The sequence below is a fragment of the Bombyx mandarina genome, chromosome 05, assembly GCF_030267445.1.
Source record: "Bombyx mandarina strain Sakado chromosome 05, ASM3026744v2".
In the NCBI taxonomy this organism is placed as follows: domain Eukaryota; kingdom Metazoa; phylum Arthropoda; class Insecta; order Lepidoptera; family Bombycidae; genus Bombyx; species Bombyx mandarina.
Window position 1 is genome coordinate 9,096,337 of NC_143212.1, and position 20,686 is coordinate 9,117,022.

At 36.4% G+C, this 20,686-nt stretch overlaps 1 protein-coding gene across 2 annotated transcripts; it reads right to left on the reverse strand.

The window, feature by feature from the left end:
• Positions 1 to 633: 633 nt before the first annotated feature.
• On the reverse strand, positions 634 to 11,799 carry nAChRalpha7 (nicotinic Acetylcholine Receptor alpha7). Of its 2 annotated transcripts, none has more exons than XM_028180726.2 (11): positions 11,336 to 11,799; positions 9,735 to 9,874; positions 8,837 to 8,881; positions 8,544 to 8,653; positions 7,812 to 7,992; positions 6,904 to 6,979; positions 5,138 to 5,332; positions 4,343 to 4,539; positions 3,243 to 3,454; positions 2,862 to 2,964; positions 634 to 2,496 (listed from the first exon to the last, which is right to left on the reverse strand). In XM_028180726.2, the coding sequence occupies exons 1-11, from the start codon at positions 11,415 to 11,417 to the stop codon at positions 2,344 to 2,346; spliced, it is 1,494 nt and encodes a 497-aa protein (XP_028036527.1). In that variant the 5' UTR covers positions 11,418 to 11,799; the 3' UTR covers positions 634 to 2,343. The 2 variants fall into 2 exon arrangements, with proteins under 2 accessions (XP_028036527.1, XP_028036520.1); XM_028180719.2 differs by having other exon boundaries at positions 3,210 to 3,454; positions 11,336 to 11,794.
• Positions 11,800 to 20,686: the final 8,887 nt, after the last annotated feature.

A 20,686-nucleotide genomic window follows, 5' to 3' on the forward strand; every position in this document is an offset into this window, starting at 1 on the left:
GCTTACATCAACCAATCATCGTCATTCACATTAAATCACAATACATTTACTCATTATCGTCCCTTATTACTAAATCCATGTATTTATTGCCAGCAAAAACATCACTCCAGGCCTCCTAGGCAGAAAGATAAAGTCCAGGCAAAGAGTTTGTCCCGAGACCCGATTCGTTTCCCTGTAAGGGGCTTCGAGGACCCGGCGGATATCGCGGGGCTGTTGACAACTACTGGCACTAGCGACATGCACGCCGTGATGTATATGTGCTCCGGTAATCACTTAGCACCAGACAGGCCCTAAGCTTGTCAGATGCAATAAACAAACTATTTGAAATTGATAAGTTATTATAAATTCGATTATTAACCTATTCAGATTGTAGCAACGTCTCTAAGTTTGTGAAAGCCATTATACTGCGCCTCTTGAAACACTTAAACCACTTGGTTACCCAAGAAATATCAGTTAGAGCACAGAAATAATATTAGAGTGTGCGAGCTAAGAGGTATCATTGGAAAACCGTACAACCCTGCGTCTGAATGCGATGGCCGCAATAAAAGTTTCCTGGAAGAGAACAAGTATGACGCCAGTGAAGGTTAAATTTCCTTTTGCTAAAAAGAGAAAAGGAAAAAATAATTAAAACACTTTTCGATCCATTCGTTTATATTTAATAAAGAAACTTCGGCGTTCAGAGCATTAAATTAACAATTTAACAAAACTCTAGGACGATTTAACAAATATCGTCCATTGTCGACGGAAAGGTCCGCATTCGAGTTTTTTCATGAAATTTATCGGAAACGGTGACCATCACGGCGGCACCCCCCGTCAGGGTCGTCACACAACCGTTATCAACTTGTTAGTGAGATAATTAAAACGATACAAAAAAACAAATACAAACATTGTCACGTAATCCTTGTCGTTCCGCAACTTCCTAGTTAGAGCGCCACAGATTACTTTGTTACCTCAAAAAAGGAAAACATGAGGAAACCTTGCGAGGATACAGCATTTCACTTAATGTATCCGCGCATTTGTCTCGTTGGACGTTGTCCTTTTGGGAGGTTTACAATGTTGTGCAGAAGTAATTTCGCACGAACTTGAAACATAATTATTTTACGCAAACAAAATTTATAAATCGTTATTAATTGTATTTTTTTTCGAATAAGGTAACTGATGAACGGTGGAAGATAAAATATGTCAATATAATTTTATCATACATGTAAATTGTGTTGATTCATGTTGTATAAATTAATTATAAACAAGTATTACCATTGTTTGTAAATGGAACAGGAAAACGATTTTTTTTTACTTTTCCAATTTATGGAACCGTTTGCCTTTAATTGATCGATTGATTCTCTGTAAATACTGTTTAGAATAAATTTTAGGTATTCATAGAACGGTAAACCTTATTTCAATTTTTTACATAAGAGGGGGCAAGTTAAAGAAAAACCGCTATTAATGCATAATGAATCGCTGTTGTTTAATGTAATGCAGTACAAACTTGTTATAACTATTTTATAAGGTGACTTGTAAAAGTTGTTTCGAAAGACATAAGTATGTCTTTATTAAATAATATTTTGTTTACCTACAACTTTTTAACGAACTTTTAATTAAGCTATAACTTTGGATATTTTACCATTAACAACAACATCCACCCGTTCACAACGAGGCATATCACAACCAGTACCAATTGAATCAACATTGTTTGTAAAGTTCTACACTAGCTAATGACACAAATACTTCTGAAAATAAACTCAGGGATCATAATCACGATTCACGGAATCGCACAGGAAGAAAAAAGAGCTGTTTCAAAGTTGAAACTGATCGAAGATATACTAACAAATATTATTTCAATATGCGAAAAAGATTGTTCAACAGTTTGAAGGAAGACGTTATTTGTGCTTTCATTGATTTCGAAAATTTCGTTTTCGGTTCATTCAATAAACTGACAGCCGACCTTTATTCCGATTAATTATAATGAATTTGCATACCATGGTCCGCTATGTGCCCGATCATCAATTCTCTCAAAAATCTTAAGTTTCCGTAGTAAAAAAGACTACTATTGAATGTCATTAATAGAAGTTTTGTTCTATTAGGTAAACGTGACGACCGTTGGTCACGACTCCCAAGAAGACCTAGAGTCGATGAGGATTTGAAGGGATCAAGACAAGAAAACGTTTGATTTGAGTATAGAAGAATGGCAGTCGGCGGTAACTTATTTTCTAGATGGGAGCGCGGGCGACGAGGCCGGCGGCGATGCGGCGTCCTCAGCGTCCGCGCCGTTCGCTCATCACAACTTAACGTGTATTCGTGGTATCACAGAACGTTTCGCATGCGTATCCGCAGGCGGGCGGGTCGCTACGACACCATGATGTGCGGCGCGGACAGCAGCACGGCTAGCGTGGCGATGATTGTGAACAGGGTAAAGATAATAAGGCACAGTCTGTCCACGACCATGGCGGCAAATTTCCAGTCGCGCGATATGTCCGCATCTTCGTCATCTTTGCGCATCTGAAAATAATACACTCAGTTTATTTATAGGTATTACTAACTGACCCGGCAGACTTCGTAGTGCCTCAATCGATAAATAAAAGACCTAAGTTTTTGTGTAAAATAAACTTAAAACAAACAAAAGGAATCCGTCCGACGGGGGACACATCAAAGGAAAAAAAAATTATTTAATTCCGAGCATTTTCATATTTATCTACCTTTTAAACCTTCTCTGGACTTCCACAAATAATTCAAGAACAAAATTAGCCAAATCGGTCCAGCCGTTCGAGAGTTTTAGCGAGACTAACGAACAGCAATACATTTTTATATGTATAGATAGCCCGCAAATTCCATATATCTTAGTTGACAATACAGTTATCTGTTACCTGATCTGTGATGACTCGGATTTCCTTTAATATGAGCGACAGCTCGTAGTCGACACCGAAACAGCTGTGCGCCGCTAAGCCTGCTCCATTTTCTTCGCCCCCCCTGCAACGCACACAGCTCTGTAGTCGCCGTCCATAAATAAATCCTATCTACAGGTTCAAAAAAGGAACGACGGGGAACTACAACTAAGCTAATGTAGAGATAATGTTACGTTTTTTTTGAACAAGAGTGCGACAGTCGATTTGAATATAAGACAATATATTATAATAGTAAATCGATGAAAGCTTTAGAGGGTGTACTGTGGAGCGATCGGGGCGGGGTTGAATTATCGTAACCGTGCTATTTACGGCGAGTAGTGTTCGTGTAGATCGTCGAGGGACCTGTAGTAGCGGCAGCAGGGCGGCTGCTGCGATTGCGCGTGCCGGAAGTCGTCGTCGATGTCGAGCACGTTAGCGAGGAGTGACTTGGAGGAGCGCTCACGTAGCTCCAGGTCGGGAGGGGGGGGTGCTCGAGCCGGCGGCGGCGTCGTCGCCGAACCCGGCCTTGACATGCGCAGGATCCAAGGCAACCAGTACAGAAACACACACCGGATCTGAAAAACATCAATCGTCAAGCACTTAACAAACACTAAAAGCATAATGCACTGAATGCACCATTTCCTTAAATTTTTATTTATTGCTTAGATGGGTGAACGAGCTCACAACCCACCTGGTTAATTTTTTATTTATTGCTTAGATGGGTGGACGAGCTCACAACCCACCTGGTGTTAAGTGGTTACTGGAGCCCATAGACATCTACAACGTAAATGCGCCACCCACCTTGAGATATAAGTTCTAAGGTCTCAAGTGTAGTTACAACGGCTGCCCCACCCTTCAAACCGAAACGCATTACTGCTTCACGGCAGAAACAGGCAGGTTGGTGGTACCCACCCGGGTGCGGGTGCAATTTGCGGTTTTCATTTTTATTACACGATAATAAAGTAAAGTAATTGATTTCATAGTAATAGTATTGATTTATTTATTTTTATTTATTTAATATATTTTGTACACACAGCTGTTAGAAGAAACACGACAATAAGGATACAGAGTACAAGGGCACTACTTATTTCATGTTGAAATCTCTTCCAGTAGGCCCGCAGAAGGAAAGAAGAATTAGGAACATTATATATATATATACTACTACCATACTACCTGGAGCCACTGCGGTCATCCACAGTGCGTTTCCAGAGGTCTTTTTACCAAGCACCATCCGGCTATGGAATGAGCTCCCCTCCACGGTGTTTCCCGAGCGCTATGACATGTCCATCTTCAAACGAGGCTTGTGGAGAGTATTAAGCGGTAGGCAGCGGCTTGGCTCTGTCCCTGGCACTGCTGAAGTCTATGGGCGACGGTAACCACTCACCATCAGGTGGGCCGCATGCTCGTCTGCCGACAAGGGCAATAAAAAAATATATATATGTATATATAGTATTTTGAATTACCCAGTCACTCATTTCATGCGTGTCCGCATGTCTGTGGTGATAATTCAGGATGAGTATAGTGGAGACAACGGAAGAGGCGACCATGAACATGATGCAGTTGAAGTAGGTACCGAGCAGAGGCACAGCGTCTGATGTTGCGGGCATCGTTTCGGCCACCATGTTCAGAAACACCGTCAAAGACAATAGAATTGTAACACCTGAGAACGTAAAACAGAACACACTCTTAGAAAGTTAAATCTATATTATTATCTATACTATATAATATTATAAAGAAGAAAGATTTGTTTGTTTGTTTGTTTCGAATAGGCTCCGAAACTACTGGACCGATTTGAAAAATTATTTTTCCATTAGAAGCCGACATTGTCCCTGATGAACGTAGGCTACTTTTTTTAACTTTTTTTTTATTTTTTATTTTTGGTTTCATGTGTGTTTTAATGTTTCCGAAGCGAAGCGAGGGCGGGTCGCTATATTAAATAATTAAGAATAATTTGTCCTCATAACAGATACAAATAGTAAATTTACAGAATAGAAAAGTCTGTATCTTCTTTCCTATTTTAGAGAGAGAGAGAGAGAGAGGGAATACATTTTATTGCACACCAAAACACAATTTACATTCAAAAAACAATCAAAAAAACAGATACATTTGTACAATAGGCGGTCTTATCGCTAAAAGCGAAAAAAACTTCCAGACGACCGTTTAATTTACAGAAATTCTGGATAATATAAAAAACTCCAGGTCTCCTATTTCAATGGTTATCAATAGTAAGAAATTATTAGAAGTACTGAAAAAATTACCTAACGATAGCTTTTCTCCAGAATCCGGTGGCAGTGTGAACCCGAGTAGCGCCATTGATGCGATTAAGACACACGGTACTATAAGATTGAAGAAATAGTATAACGTTTTTCGACGGATAACGACCGCGAATGTTATATCTATATATGGTTCTGGGCAGCAATTGTAATAGATTTCGTTCCGCTTGCCTGGTACTCCTGTTGAAATACACTATTGTTTAGTCTTCTACATAGTTCAACTATCTATCTTATCTTATATATATATATATATATATAAATGAATTGCTGTTTGTTAGTCTCGCTAAAACTCTCGAACGGCTAGATCGATTTAGCTAATTCTGGTATTGAACTATTTCTGGAAGTCCAGAGAAAGCTTAAAAGGTAGATAAATATGAAAATGCTCAGAATAAATTAAAATAACAATTTTGTTTTTCCTTCGATGTGTCCCCCATCGGACGGATTCCTTTTGTTTGTTTTAAGTTTATTTTATACAAAAGTTTAGGTCTTTTATTTATTGATTGATTGAGACGAAGTCTGCCGGGTCAACTAGCTAATAATAAAATAATCCAAATGCTTTCTTTAGTCAAGTGAGCCAATACGGTCGTTATTTAACGTTGTCATGAGTACTTGGCATCAACAGACCGAAATGATAATTTATTATAATTTTTTATTAACACTGGAATGTAGAAAGCTAATTTAAGAAAAAATAACTTCCGGATGCTTATTAATGTCGTGTTTATTTAGTAGTAAGAGGCTTAGTTAAGAATAGAACTAGATATAAAGTATACATTAAAATACATATATTATATAAAAAATTACTATTAAAATATGTAGTATTTTCTTCCATTTCATGGAATGTAGAAAGTAATTATAATTGTGTCTAAATACGACGATATGATAGTGAAATGTGTCTGAAGTTTTTGTTAGGAGTTGAGAAGGTAGATTCTGTCTCTTTTCCGGGGAGTGAGTTTTAGTACGGAATATGAAGATTTAACGTCCTTATTGCGTTTATTATATTATGTTCATATGTACTACGTTCTCTCTAGTTGGGAATTAAAGGCTCACAAAAAACATATATATTTCTTGATCTTTTTTCGTGTTTTTTTACGGTAAATGGTCAGAATAGTGTTATTGATCCTACCGGCTTGTATGATTGCAATTTAAGGGATGCGACCAGAGCGTTCTGTATATTTTCATAAAAGCATTCTTATGTGGTAATATTACAATTTTAAGCGCTGCTGATGTAATGAAATCCAGCCTTCAAAGACTAATACTAAGTGTCTGATTTGAATAATAATTATCTTTACTTATAAATTAATTGAATAGAAACAACGCTTTTTATTTACATTTGACCAGAATTTAACTTCTAATTAAAATTTTAAAATGTATCGAATTTCTTCATTAGATTCACTCATCTTGACAGTACGAAAAATAAATAAAAATCACACATTTTCCTAAATTAAATTTGGAATTATCTTCTTTAAATTTTAAACTTTTAACGATACCAAAACCAGCCAAATACAAATAGTATAGCCAGAGATTCTATTACAAGTTCATACATACCATAATGCGAAAAGACTTTTTCCCCAACCTATTATGTCGATCGTTACATGGAAAATATTTAGGGAGAGAACAAGTAACTTATATGAATGTTAAATGGAATAGTTATACAATGGAATATATTTTTGTACCAAACCGTGTTTAATTATTGTAAGAAGAGTAGAAAAATCCTTTTGTGTTATTAAATCATTAATAAATACAATACTAACCGATTAACTCCCACTCGCCATTCGTGACAAAACTGCTTATATCCCCACCCGCTTCATCTTGTAATTGAAGATCCAACTGTGAAATTTTATTTCATTAACTTTCAGAGATACATTCCCGATAATACGAATCTATTTAAACCGCTTTAGCACTATTTTACTAATAAGCCCAGCGTAAAATCAACTTGCAAATCTGCCTTTAATATGTTTATTAGTTATCAAATACGTTTATCCTAAAATCAATCATCACAGTGGAAATATCACCATATTCGTTGAATTAACAAAACAAACGTGTGGTGTCAGCCTAAAAGAGCACGGCTCCGTATTTTTCCGTGTGTGTCGTAAAAGGCGACTAAAGGATTTGGCGGTATATGTATGGGAGCGTCCTCCGAGTATTATACCAACATACTTCCATCGTATTTAACGGTAGTAGGGTGTTCTGAATCCGCATGCAAATGCGAGCTCTCAGTTACACCCTACCAGTTAATTATAGAGCGTTTTGCTTCATCATTATCATTATCCTTGTCATCTGGGGTCGGAGCAACATGTTTTCTCCTTCCATACTCTTATACCATTTCTTCGCTCACTCCCCTCTTACCCATATCGTCTTTCACGCAATCCATCCATTTCTTCTTAGGTCTACCTCTTCCTCTTTATCCTTCCACATTCATAGTTAACATTCTCTTACCAACCTCATTTTCATTTCGTCTCATCACATGTCCATACCATCCCAAACGCGCACTTCTCAGCTTCTCTGTCACAGCTGCCACTTTCAAACTTCCTATAACATATTCATTCCGTATTCTATCCATTCTCGTTACTCCACACATCCATCGCAAGATTCGCATCTCTGCTGCATGCAATCGCCTATTGTTCAAATACATTTAATGTTGTAGCTAATAGTTACGTACTTGATAGCCGTCATATGTCCAACTGCCAAACTTCATTTCGCAGCGTTGGTCATCGAATGGAAACCACGTGATGTCTATTTTGCATGTGCTCTTGAATATGCCGGGTGGGACGTAAAGGCACGACCCGTTGTTCCGCACCACAACATTGGTTGGGTACGTGCTGTCGAAGCCTTCGTCCGCACTTTACAACAAGAAACAATACTCTTTTAGCAATAATCGATTACAAAACAATCACAAAAAAAAAGTGAATACTTATAATAGTTGTCAATTATTTTAAAGCATCATCCAATTACAATAATGGTTTATATTTAATTTTCACTTTACTAAAAACAAAGAAAAAAAACTACAATAGTAACCAACCATTTCATTCGATGTGGCTATAATATTAACTTTTGGTATCTATTCTATGTTTAGCTTAGTAGTTGGGTTGTGTTTTCAATCATTTTTCGCAGCAATTTTCAAATAAAAATTGATCAGTATACTATTTTAGTAAGAATATTGATCGTAGATAGTATCAGAAGTTTTAAAAATGAATTTACTGCGGAGATATTAGTCCAAATCTTTGTTTTTAATTAAAATTTCGTTACAAATAATTGTGCAAGTGTTAAGTCAAAACCGAAATTTACACGTTTCTTAAAGTAGAATCTTAGAATTTTGTAATTATTATGATAAAAAGTCATACAATAATTACGAATTAAAGTATGACGCAAATTTAGTTGTACTAATAATTACCTGTTGTACATAAGAACATCTGGTTTCCATAGTCTGTGAGGTGGTACTCTTAAATCTTTAACTCCGCCGAAATCTGAAGTGTTCCACCTCAAATTCATATCATTCCATTCCTGACGAAATTGTTTTATATGTTAACGTTTCTTTTTATTGTTTTCATTTAATATGTGTTAAATAAGCGAGTGCGAGTTATTACAGTGTGTGGTAATGAATAAAATAAGTTGTGGCTAGTTATTTCTTGTTTTAGTGATTATTTTGGTTAAGGTTTATCATATAAGCTATAATTTTATACTTACTAATTTGAGCCAAATGTTTGTTATCAAAAGCTGGTTCTTTTCATCCTGTGAAATTAGCAAAAACATAATACGTTTATAAGGGCTAAATTTAATTACTGTATGGAGCCGAACTTTTTTCTAGGGTTGTCGCGAATTCGACTAAAAATATTTTAATTGTTATAAATTATGTTTATCTCCCAATTTGATGAACGAAGGAACCGATAATTAAAAAAAAAGTCACATATTGTTAAAAGAGCGTTAGGCCACTGCTTGATTGTGCTGTTGTCCGTGAGCGACGATGACTGCTTACCACGGGTCGTAAACTCATTGTTTTAAAAAGATAATATACACCCGATTTATGTGTGAATATTCAACCGTATCATTGTTCAAAATACGTGAATTACAAAAAGTGTTCGAACAAGTACATATATTAAAGTGTGTTTTTAAAATATACATTAAAACAATTAAAATGACAATTGGTCCCTCCGGAATCCGGTTACTGCACTGTTGAAGGTTTAATCAAGATTCAGAGAAATGTAATGATATCTATGGAATTCGATAATTAATTAATAAATGAGTTCATTGACCTATCGATACACTGAAAGTTTTCTTTATTTATATTTTATTGCTTAATTGGGTGGACAAGCTCACAACCCAACAACAACAAGGTTGTTAAGTGGTTACTGGAGCCCATAGATATCTACAACGTAAATGCGCCACCCACCTTGAGATATAAATTCTGAGGTCTCAGTATAGTTTACTGGTGGTAGGAGGACCTCTTGTGAGTTCGCACGGGTAGGTACCACCACCCTGCCTATTTCAGCCGTGAAGCAGTAATGTGTTTTGGTTTGAAGGGTGGGGCAGCCGTTGTAACTATACTGAAGTTTTAAGTAATTCGTATAGTAAGTCTTAAATATACCACGTCAATGATCTGCATGAGCGTGAGGCCGAAGGACAGCTGCAGCGGGTCGCTCTCGTTGACCACAGGGCGCTCCAGCACGTTGTAGTGGTCCAGCAGATGGTGCAACAACCGCTTCTCGTGGTGACCGCCGCACACCCCTATTAAGAATATTTTTTTTTTTATTTTTTTTTTTATTGCTTAGATGGGTGGACGAGCTCACAGCCCACCTGGTGTTAAGTGGTTACTGGAGCCCATAGACATCCACAACGTAAATGCGCCACCCACCTTGAGATACAAGTTCTAAGGTCTCAAGTATAGTTACAACGGCTGCCCCACCCTTCAAACCGAAACGCATTGAGAGAAACGAATAATAATCGAAAAGAAACGTAGAAATCACAGTAGGTACTTAACGTCTTTAAGTTGCAATGAAAGTTTCACGAGGCACGTGTTTCGTCTCTTTCCTAGCTGCTACCCAAGGAACGTCGTTATTTGATTTTGTTTGTATTGAAAACAAATTTAAAAAATGTTGTGTTGATTTGTTTTTTTGATGAAAAATAATTTCGGCTTACCAATGAAGATTCCAAATCGATCTACATTAAAATACTTGATGAGCAAGAATTAACTAATGCATGTTTTAAATACATTTTGATAATTCAAACTTTATTGTTTTATTTGTTAGGCATAATTTTATTTATTTTAAAATTGATAACATTTACTCGTATTTAATTATTAAGCTAAATGCTTAAATTTGCTTGTACAAAATAACATTCAATTTGTAATTACCCATCTATGTATAAAGGTGGGAAAAGTAAATAGCTCGAAGAAAGGATCACAAAACCTTAGAATGAAAGCCAAAGGAACATGGCGCTTGAGGCACGTAAATTGCATTTGCAGGTCACGTGGTCACAATATTTAAGAAATGAGCATAAAATTATGATCGATATTTTCCGTTGCGAAAAATCGGATAATTAGTAAATGATGTTATTTGTTATTTAACGAATTGCGAGTAAAGAATTTAAAGGCAAACCTTGAAATCATTTCAAAGCGGATCTTTTTATTGTCTTTAGCGATGTTGTCATCTTGATTTACTAATGATCAAATTTCGGTAGTAGGTAAATAATTTAACTAAGAAAAATTGTTGTTTTAAATTTTAGTTCTTACGTCAGTTATGTTATCTGATAGCTAATTATTTACTGTTGATTGTAAAATTAGGGAGAATGCATATCGACGCTTGAAAGGCAAACGTGACTAAGCGACAATGCGTGAACTTTACAATAGACTAATTTAAAGTTGAAATACCTGAAAAAAATTATATTTTAACGAATGTACCTAGAAATATATATTTTTTGCGCATCGAATATGATTATTGCCTATCATTTATGTATAAAGTAGTTATTGTCGCTTAGTCACGTTTGCCTTTCAAGCGTCGATATGCATTCTCCTTAATTTCACAATCAACAGTAAATAATTAGCAATAATAATATAATAATTAGCAATAATAGTAGACAGCGGCTTGGCTCTGCTCCTGGCATTGCTGAAGTCCATGGGCGACGGTAGCCACTTACCATCAGGTAGGCCGTACGCTCGTCTGCCTACAAAGGCAATAAAAAAAAAATTACCCCTCGGCCACAGCAGGCCCAGCAGTAGTAGCAGAAGGCCTGCGGGCGCCGCCAGTAGCGAGCAGCGCGCCCGCCCGCCCATGTCAGCGCCGCGACGCCGCCGCGCCGCGCGCTCCCGACGACGTCGCCTCGCCGCGCCGCGCCATCACCCGACCCTCGCGACACCGACCCCCGCCTCCCTACGCCGCACTCTCGTCACTCTATTCTGATCTATTGAGCCTGATGTCTTATCTTTACTAAATTTTTGTGTTATTCATAAATAAAACTGTGTTTAGGAACGGTCGCCGACGGCAACGAGTGCCGTCCTGTGCTTTAGCATCGCCAAACGGAGCGCGGCTATGTTCCTCGAGTTACGGCGTGTTTTTGAGCATTGTTGTTTGACGGAGTGCGGTCGACCGTGGGGCAGCGGAGCCGCCGGTGTGCGGACTGGCGGAGACAACGAGGGCGCGCAGTCGCGTCACCCCGCCCATTCAAACGCCGCACCGCGCGCCCTCGCTGCACACCGACCTTGTGTTCATCACAGTTCAGCTTCAGATCCTCGCTGTACCATCCTTTATACAAATGCACAATAGACAATTATTTTTACAGTATTTTTAATCAAAATTCATGCTGGGAATATAATTCTTTTTTTTCTCTGTATTATTTATTATAATAAAGTCATTGTACTAAATTGAAAGCTTTTTTATCTTTATTTTTTTTTACCTTTTTTGTTTAGTTTTTTAGCTTAGCTTAAGCAATACCAATTTTAATAATACGCAGAGTTCATTTAATTACATATACGCTTCATCGGATGTATGTAATTCATAATCTATCTAAAAATAACAGTTCAACATTTAAACTCTAAAACGCATTACATATAGCCCAAATATGAGATATCGGTTTCCGTAGGGATTCTATATTACCAAAATCTTCTGTGAAGTTTGTAAATCGTAAAGGTGCGAGTGAGTGGTAACGATGAAAGCGCGGCGTTGCGGAGGTTGCGGGGTTGCGGCGCAGTATAGCGCGCGGGGATGCTGCGCTCGGTGCGATCAATGAAGCACCTACAGCCTCTCGCTCCCTCCGCGCACCCTCGTCTACCTAGAACCGATAACCGCCAAATCGAACATTACCCCTTACAATTTTACATTAACTATAATTGAATATGCAATTTCGAAAAAAAAACTGATTATTTTCTAAAGCAGTGTAAAATTTAAAATATTAACTTTTGAGATATAATTTAGTGTTAATTAGCAATTTAAAATTACTGGAATTATTATAAAATGGGTGTAGGTAAGCCTCAAAACTACATGTATATGAAAAAACGTATTTGACAAAATATGCGACATGTGCCCTTTTCGAAATTGCATATTCAATTATTATTCAGTTGCTCATCGTGAATATGAAATAGAATAACGAAAAAATCAGACATTTAAAACGTTACTAGACTAGCGTTTTAACTAATCTCACCCATTATTCTTTCTTTTGCAGTTTTACTAGACAGTGGTCTAATTAATTATTGAATTTTAAACATAAATGCAATAAATTGTTTTTAGTTAGTTTAATTTAGTCATATCGTTTTATAAATTATTAAAGACATTTTAATAAAGCAACTCTATAAAAGAGTCGTAAAATCTGTAATTCGTTTAAGCTGCGCTGAAAAACTGGATGATGGATTTATGATGATTCATTTAATGTATAGTAGCTTCTGTTTTATACGAACATTTATTACTGGATGTCGTGAAAAATGTTGAGGTGTATTATTATTATACCTACTATAGTTATTAAAATCTTATTAATCATACAATATTAAAAAACCCATTAGAAATACAATTTAATAAATTTATTTATTATTATTTTATTTAAGTATGTAATTTTTTTTCTGATTTGTTCGATTATAACATTACTATAATAGTATGTAGTATTCAATGCGGTTTTAACTTCGTGAGAGTTTTAAATTAGAAAAGTTAAAGGTGATCTTTATGAATTAGGTTCAATGTTTTTTCTAAAGTTAACTTGAAATCTATTAGCTATATTTTTTATAAGGAGGTTTCTGTTGATAGCTGTTTTTGAATAAGATGCTTAATGGTTTTTATTATATCTTAAAGATAGAAATTCCGCTTTTATAATTTTGTATAGGTATGATTATAATCGGTCGTTTTTGATACTTGTACTTACTGGACACGCAACATTGATATATTCTGGTAAAGCTCGTACTGATTTTATGATAAGAACCGAAGGTTGGTAGACTACTTTAGAATACTTTACTTTACTTTAAGTAAAATTGGCTGATGACCCACCTTGAAAGTTCTATAAGTTAAAAGAAAAATATAGCACCATATACTTACTCTCAATAATAAATGTCTTCGGTCATCGATTGAGTTGCCTATTCTTTAACACTATCGTAAACAACATGCGAGTGGCGCTTGGAGATTTACTGAGACCTTAGAACTTATCTCAAGATGGGTGGCGTATTTACGTTATAGATGTCTATGGGCTCCAGTAACCACTTAACACCAGGTGGGCTGCGAGCTCGTCCACTCATCTAAGCAAAAAGAAAAATTTGGAGTAAAAAAAAAAAGGCACGATGGTAAAATGCAGGTATTTTAAATATCCGATAAGTCCAAGTCATAAAGAATCTATATAGATTTCATCTGATTAGTGAGCAGTACAATTGTAAATATGTATAATTATGTAAAAAAAAATCATAGATAGGAAGAAAGCAAACGAGGCATGCCCGTGCCTAATGTCGCAGAAATTGATAATGAAGGGTGTTTGCTCATTACCGCAACCACTTTACGCTTCTGTGCGTGCGGCTGCGTCCATGCTCTACCTATAAAATAACTATGTTTGCATAGCTTTCTTCATATAATAAACCTACTACATTTCTTTTAGGTAATATACTGTTAATCTATACATATAAATAAAATAGGAGTGTATGTTTGTAATATTGAAATAACCTCTTTTTACTACATGCATATGAATATACTTATTCTGGCTATAAATACTGTTACAATTAAAAATAAACAAAATATTACATTTGAATTTGGAATCTGTCATTTTTATATGATTGCTCATTGAGTTTTCTCATTTTGGCGCCAACACATTGTACAATATTTTGCGATATTAAAATGAAGTGGGGTGATAAAGAGTAGGTATGGAGCCAAATGCAATTTTTAAAACTCTCCATACGCTTGGTATTAGTAAAATGTTTGTGTACAGGGCTATTAATAGATGCAATGAGACCTCCTCTGTTTGTGACAGAAAAAGATCTGGCCGTCCACGTAGTGTTCGTACGAAAAAGGTGGTCAAAGCAGTAAGGGAAAGAATTCGAAGAAAACCTGTCCGAAAGCAAAAAAAATTATCTCGGGAGATGAAGATAGCACCTAGAACCATGTCGCGTATTTTAAAAGATGACTTAGGACTTGCAGCCTGTAAGAGACGTACTGGTCATTTCTTAACTGATAATTTAAAAGAGAATAGGGTGGTAAAATCTAAACAACTACTGAAGCGGTACGCAAAGGGAGGTCATAGAAAATTTTTGTTTACGGATGAGAATTTTTTTACAATTGAGCAACATATTAACAAACAAAATGACCGTATTTATGCTCAAAGCTCTAAGGAAGCTTCCCAATTAGTCGACAGAGTGCAACGTGGGCACTATCCGACTTCAGTGATGGTTTGGTGGGGTATTAGCTATGAAGGAGTGACTTAGCCATACTTTTGTGAAAAAGGTATCAAAACATCGGCACAAGTGTGTCAAGATACAATTCTTGAGAAGGTAGTGATGCCCCTTAACAACACCATGTTCAATAATCAAGAATGGTCCTTCCAGCAAGACTCGGCGCCAGGTCATAAAGCTCGGTCTACGCAGTCTTGGTTGGAAACGAACGTTTCGGACTTCATCAGAGCTGAAGACTGGCCGTCGTCTAGTCCCGATCTTAATCCGCTGGATTATGATTTATGGTCAGTTGTAGAGAGTACGGCTTGCTCTAAACGCCATGATAATTTGGAGTCCCTAAAACAATCCGTACGATTGGCAGTGAAAAATTTTCCCATGGAAAGAGTGCGTGCTTCTATTGATAACTGGCCTCAACGTTTAAAGGACTGTATTGCAGCCAAGGGAGACCACTTCGAATAAGCTTTTTATACTTTAAATTATCTTAAATTTATGTCGTATTATTTATGGCAAGACTACACAAAAATAACATTTTTTACAATTTTTGTCTGTCTGTCTGTTTGTTCCGGCTAATCTCTGGAACCGCTGGACCGATTTTGACGGGACTTTCACTGATAGGTAGCTGATGATATAAGGAGTAACTTAGGCTAATTTTTTAGACTAGCTTCAGCCCGCGGCTTTACCCGCGGTACGACAATAACTGCGTGTAACATCGCGGGACTCAGCTATCAATAATAAAATTTTATGTTTCCGAAGTGAAGCGAGGGCGGGTCGCTAGTATAAATAATAATACTCACCCTTCAATACAACTATTCAATATGAATAAGTGTATTCACTTTTATTTATATTAATTTTTCATAATTTCAAAAGAAAACCACAAGATATTTATTACTCGCCGCAATTTTTGTAATATTCAATTCATTTTCCAAGCTCAGCAACCGAGGAATTTCAAAATCGTACATTTAAGAGATGCGAGGAATTTCCTTTTTGCTTCAGTTTTGGGCATAAAAATTTGATGAAATTTCTGAAATATTTGTGTTATTAGTAAACGAATTACAGGGTGGAAACAAAGCAAAGTAAAATAGCTTTGTAACTTTTCTTCTCTGTGTCCGAATACTTTTTTATTTCTTTTTATGAGTTATCATTCACGAGCAGTAATTGAAGTTAATTTCTTTCCCAGCTATCAAGAAAAAAATCTATAAGCCAACAAAAAACTAAATTGTATTTTTATTTTAATCAAATCTTGAGGTGTCTCTGATTGTGGTCGAATTCAACCGCTGAGTGAATATTATTTTAGTAAATGCTCTTTCTAGTATGTTCTAGTACTCGCGAAAGTAGTTGTCCCCTGCGTGGTCGAGATACAGTCTCGACTGAACAAGATTTCGCGCGTTTGTTGTATCCTTATACTCCTTATACTTCTACATTGTATATATGTACATATTAGGAATGACCCAGTGCTAGGAATTACAGCTGTTTCAGTATGCAGATATTATGAGGATTAGGAGGAAATCCCTCTTCATATACTGTGCGAAGCAAAAATACCATTGCTCTGCGGAGATAATGAACGTATTATTTTCCCGGAAGAGGTGAAGAAAATATATCCAAGGAAAGTAGTTCATTTTAAATTGAATTGGGTAAATACATCTAACGCTCGAGCGAATCACAGTAGATCCACGTGGGTCTTTGTTATGAGTGAGTTTATAGCCCCAACACCTCTTCTGCAATATGAATCATAATACTAGGAAACGCCAATAATGCCACAAGCTTTCGTACTAAAGAATGATTCCAATACGGTGGGTATATTCTGACACGAATAATGAAAAGTTACTGTTATTTAATGTAGTCAGCGCCAGGTTCGTGGAATAATAAATAAACTAAATTATTCAGCGGTCACGCCGTACAAACGATCTAGTTTCAGTCTTTATTTATCCTGCGCTCTGGCATTGTGTGTATCGTTGATAGTGTATATATTTTGATCCTTTTATATGTATTTATATATAACTATATTTCATAATTTTCTTGATAATATATATTTATTGGACGTATAAATAAAAGTAATGGAGGGCGAAGAATGGCAACGTCCTGTGAAGCACTCCACTACCCGCAATAACGAACACAACTACTCTGCAAAAAGTGCAAACGACTAAGAAGAAGATGAGTAAATTACAAATACACACGTATTAAAATCTAAAAAACAAAACTAAGTGAAAACGTATGAAATAAATGCCATTGATTTTGTAAGAACGAAAGAGATTTGTTTGGTAGAAGCAAAGGGCAAATAATTAACAGCCAATACTCCAACGAAATGTCAAATGTAAAGCTTAAAAATTATGGGTGCATTGGCGGAGTCAGTGACACAGAGCGCTGGAAGCACGAATGCATAAATCGTTGACTTGTACCCATTTATTTCATTGTGTCAATATTTTCCTGATAAAAATCGAAATAGTTTGTACAGAACTTAAAACCATGCTTCAATAAAAACGCTCTCGGAGCTTAAATCGAAAGCAAACTAGTATTGTCAATGTACAAAGGTAGGCCGTATGAGGTTTTTTTTCTGCCTATGCTGATAACCTTGAGAGGCTATATCAGCATTACCACTGGATCGGAAATTCGACCCGCTGAGAAGATCCGGCGAGAAACTCAGTGGGTTGTGTCTCGGGGTTAATTTACTCGCCGAGCCCTTCGTCGTAAGCGACGGGTTCGGCGAGGACGGCGACCGGTGCTTGAGGTACCTAAAAGCACCGTTAATGGATCGGGAAGATCTCTAATGACGTGATAGATAAGAGGTGAGCTGCTAGCCAACATCTATAAAAAAAACCGCATATTTCATTGTTTCTTGTCTTGTTTCAGTTGCAGAGTAAGAACAAAATGGTGATTTTGGGAAATGGCAATTTCAATTTTTAGATAGTAATTTTTTTTAATTTTTTTTATTCTTTCAAATTTGAAACTATTGATCTCTGTGAGCAACCTCATTCAATTTTAGGTACTCACTCTCCCTCCTTTCATTCTCAAAACGATATTTTATTTATTCTAATTTCATTCTTCCTATATCCGAACTTGTCTGCTGATTAATAGAAGTATTTTGAACTTAGGTTCTGGCCGGTATCATGCTATTGTCTATTTGTACAAAACAAAAGTTCGACAGTTTATGAATCAAATTTTAATGAAATTGAAAGTTCGACCTCATGTTTCAAGGGGGCATGACTACATGGAATCGCGTGTGCTGCGAATACACTGAAACATCACTTACATGGAGCTCATCTTGTTCGATATATTCACGATTCATTGATTCTCGACTAAGCACGCTAGAGAAGGTGTGATTAAAATAGAACGAGTCTATTATTGTTCTTTGAGCATGCAAAGGGCCTTATGATGTACAATAAGTACTAGATGGACTACACAAAATGCAAGTAATTTGACTTTTGACAGTTCCGTACAATACTTTGCGATTGCGATTTGTTAAACTTTCGTTTGTCTTTATTATTTTTGGTCATTTCAGCGTTATGTTAGGACGTAATTACGTAGGAATGCATCGATTGTGATGAACTTTAAAAACAATCAAAACTGGTATATATTTCGCTTCATTTACCTTTAGTTCAGTTTAGTTTAGTCGGAGTCTAAAACCATACTGTTGTCAACGACGAGTAATCAAAATTCTGTTTCAAGCATATTCATTTTAGTTAATATAATTTTATAGGTACTTTAATCTAAAACAATTTGAAATTTTAATGTTAAAAAGTTTTCATGATAAAGTATTCATGAAATCAATTTGTTGAACAACACCAAAATACGGATATTGAGCATTTTTATAATGAACCATAAAACAGCAATCCATTCCGAAATTAATTAAAAAAAAAACTAAAAAACACTTAAATAGCAAGCCAAACTAACTATTAATTTCAGTTTTTTAAGTCCTGGTGATGCTGGTCAGGATTCTAGAGCGGAATACAAAATTAATGTTTTGTCATCGGTCTTCGATGTGTGTGCAAATTTTTAAGTTAATCATGCTTCTTGAAGACGGTGAAAATGACGTTCAAAGATTCCGTTATACCTATACAATAAACATGGTTCATGGCAAGCTAATAAAAGTGTGTTCATTTTAAACCTTTCTAATTTCATGGTGGTGTTAAATAACAAATAAAAACATTCACGCTGCAGTTCATCCCGATACCAGCACCGTCATTAAAATAGGTATGATGTATTTACTTTATTTTCTGTTTCCTAGAAACTAGAAGGCCGTTCTAGTATTACTGGTGGTAGGACCACTTGTGAGTCCGCACGGGTAGGTATCACCGCCCCGCCTATTTCTGCCGGGAATCAGTAATGCATTTCGGTTTGAAGGGTGGGGTAGCCGTTGTAACTACTTATATACTGAGATCTTAGAACTTACATCTCAAGGTGTGTGACGCATTTACGTTGAAGATGTCTATGGGCTATGGCACTTAACACCAGGTGGGCTGTGAGCTCGTTCACTTAACTAAGCAATAAAAAAAAAGCTGGGAGAGCAGGAGGAATTAGCCACAAGGGGTCGGATTTGCTAACAGTTGCCTGAGCAGCTCCGGAGGAGACCTAACAGATCAAGGCAAGCTGCTTCGCAAACGTAGTGTATCTATTTGCGGACCCTAATCTATGATGATGATGAACTCAACTCCGGTCGCAAGAAGTGGCGTGATTAAAAGGAGATATGATGAGATCACCTCGATCAATTAATTCTTCACTGTACACTCCCATGCAATACACAACATGAAAAATTTCTATGACATTATTATTAGTTTAATAGGCAGATGAGTACCTATATTGATTAGTGCCTATTTCCTTAGATAAAATTCGGAACCTGTTTGCAAGATTTGAACATCGGGATAGTGGTATCGTTCGATACACTGGGCATTTTATCTTTTAAGCCACGACGACTTCAATTAATGTTAAGTGAATTTAACCAATGTCGCTTTTTATTACTTTGTCCTATAGTTTTTTTTTTAACCAAATCAACGTATTTTTAGTATGTAGATTAGTTTGAAGTTTTTTTTATGATTGAGGGATTACTGATGGCCCGGAGGCCTTTCCAGCTTCGTTAGGACAGGTGAGTTTGAAGTAAGGCATAGAATGTTCTCTATGTCTATGATATATTTCTCACGCGTTAGTAAGTACGTTTTATATAATATTTAATATTAAAAAATATATTATTTTATACTGATTAGTTGATTTTATGCAATACAGTCCAAACATATTGAAAACAGAGTCCAAATTGGCTTAACTACAACTTACGAGTTTAGTGTGTACACGCTAAGAAGAAAATACCTATCAACTATTTTGTTAACACCAACGGAAGAGGCGAAAGGTAATTTCTAGATTAAGTGACAATTCTATAGACACAAACGCAAAAAATACGCAAACAATTTTTTTTGCAAAAACAATTTAGCTAAAAAACAATTGTAAAATTGTGTTTGAGTCACAGTCGTTTTCCCGCGAAAATAACGCAATTTAAATGACGTAGTAGTGCCAAGTGGCGAGCGCTAACCGAGTCGGTCCTTTTACAAGGTCGCTGCATCGAGAAAGAATGCGGATCTCGCGTACAGCTTTACTGTCACTTTGCAGTTTTTAATGTCTTTATATGGGCTGACAAGGTATTTTGTTGCAGTGTCATTTTCTTGACACCATTTGACGTATAAGGTGATGTTTTCGGTGTGCAAATGGCT

Bases quoted from the DNA above. Each gene is read 5' to 3' on its own strand.
- nAChRalpha7 (XM_028180719.2), bottom strand. From the start codon at position 11,417: ATGGGCGGGCGGGCGCGCTGCTCGCTACTGGCGGCGCCCGCAGGCCTT. The intron at 7,993-8,543 runs GTAATTATTAGT...CTTGTTGTAAAG, and splicing joins GATGTTCTTATGTACAACAG to TGCGGACGAAGGCTTCGACA. The intron at 2,497-2,861 runs GTAACAGATAAC...TATTATTTTCAG, and splicing joins TCCGAGTCATCACAGATCAG to ATGCGCAAAGATGACGAAGA.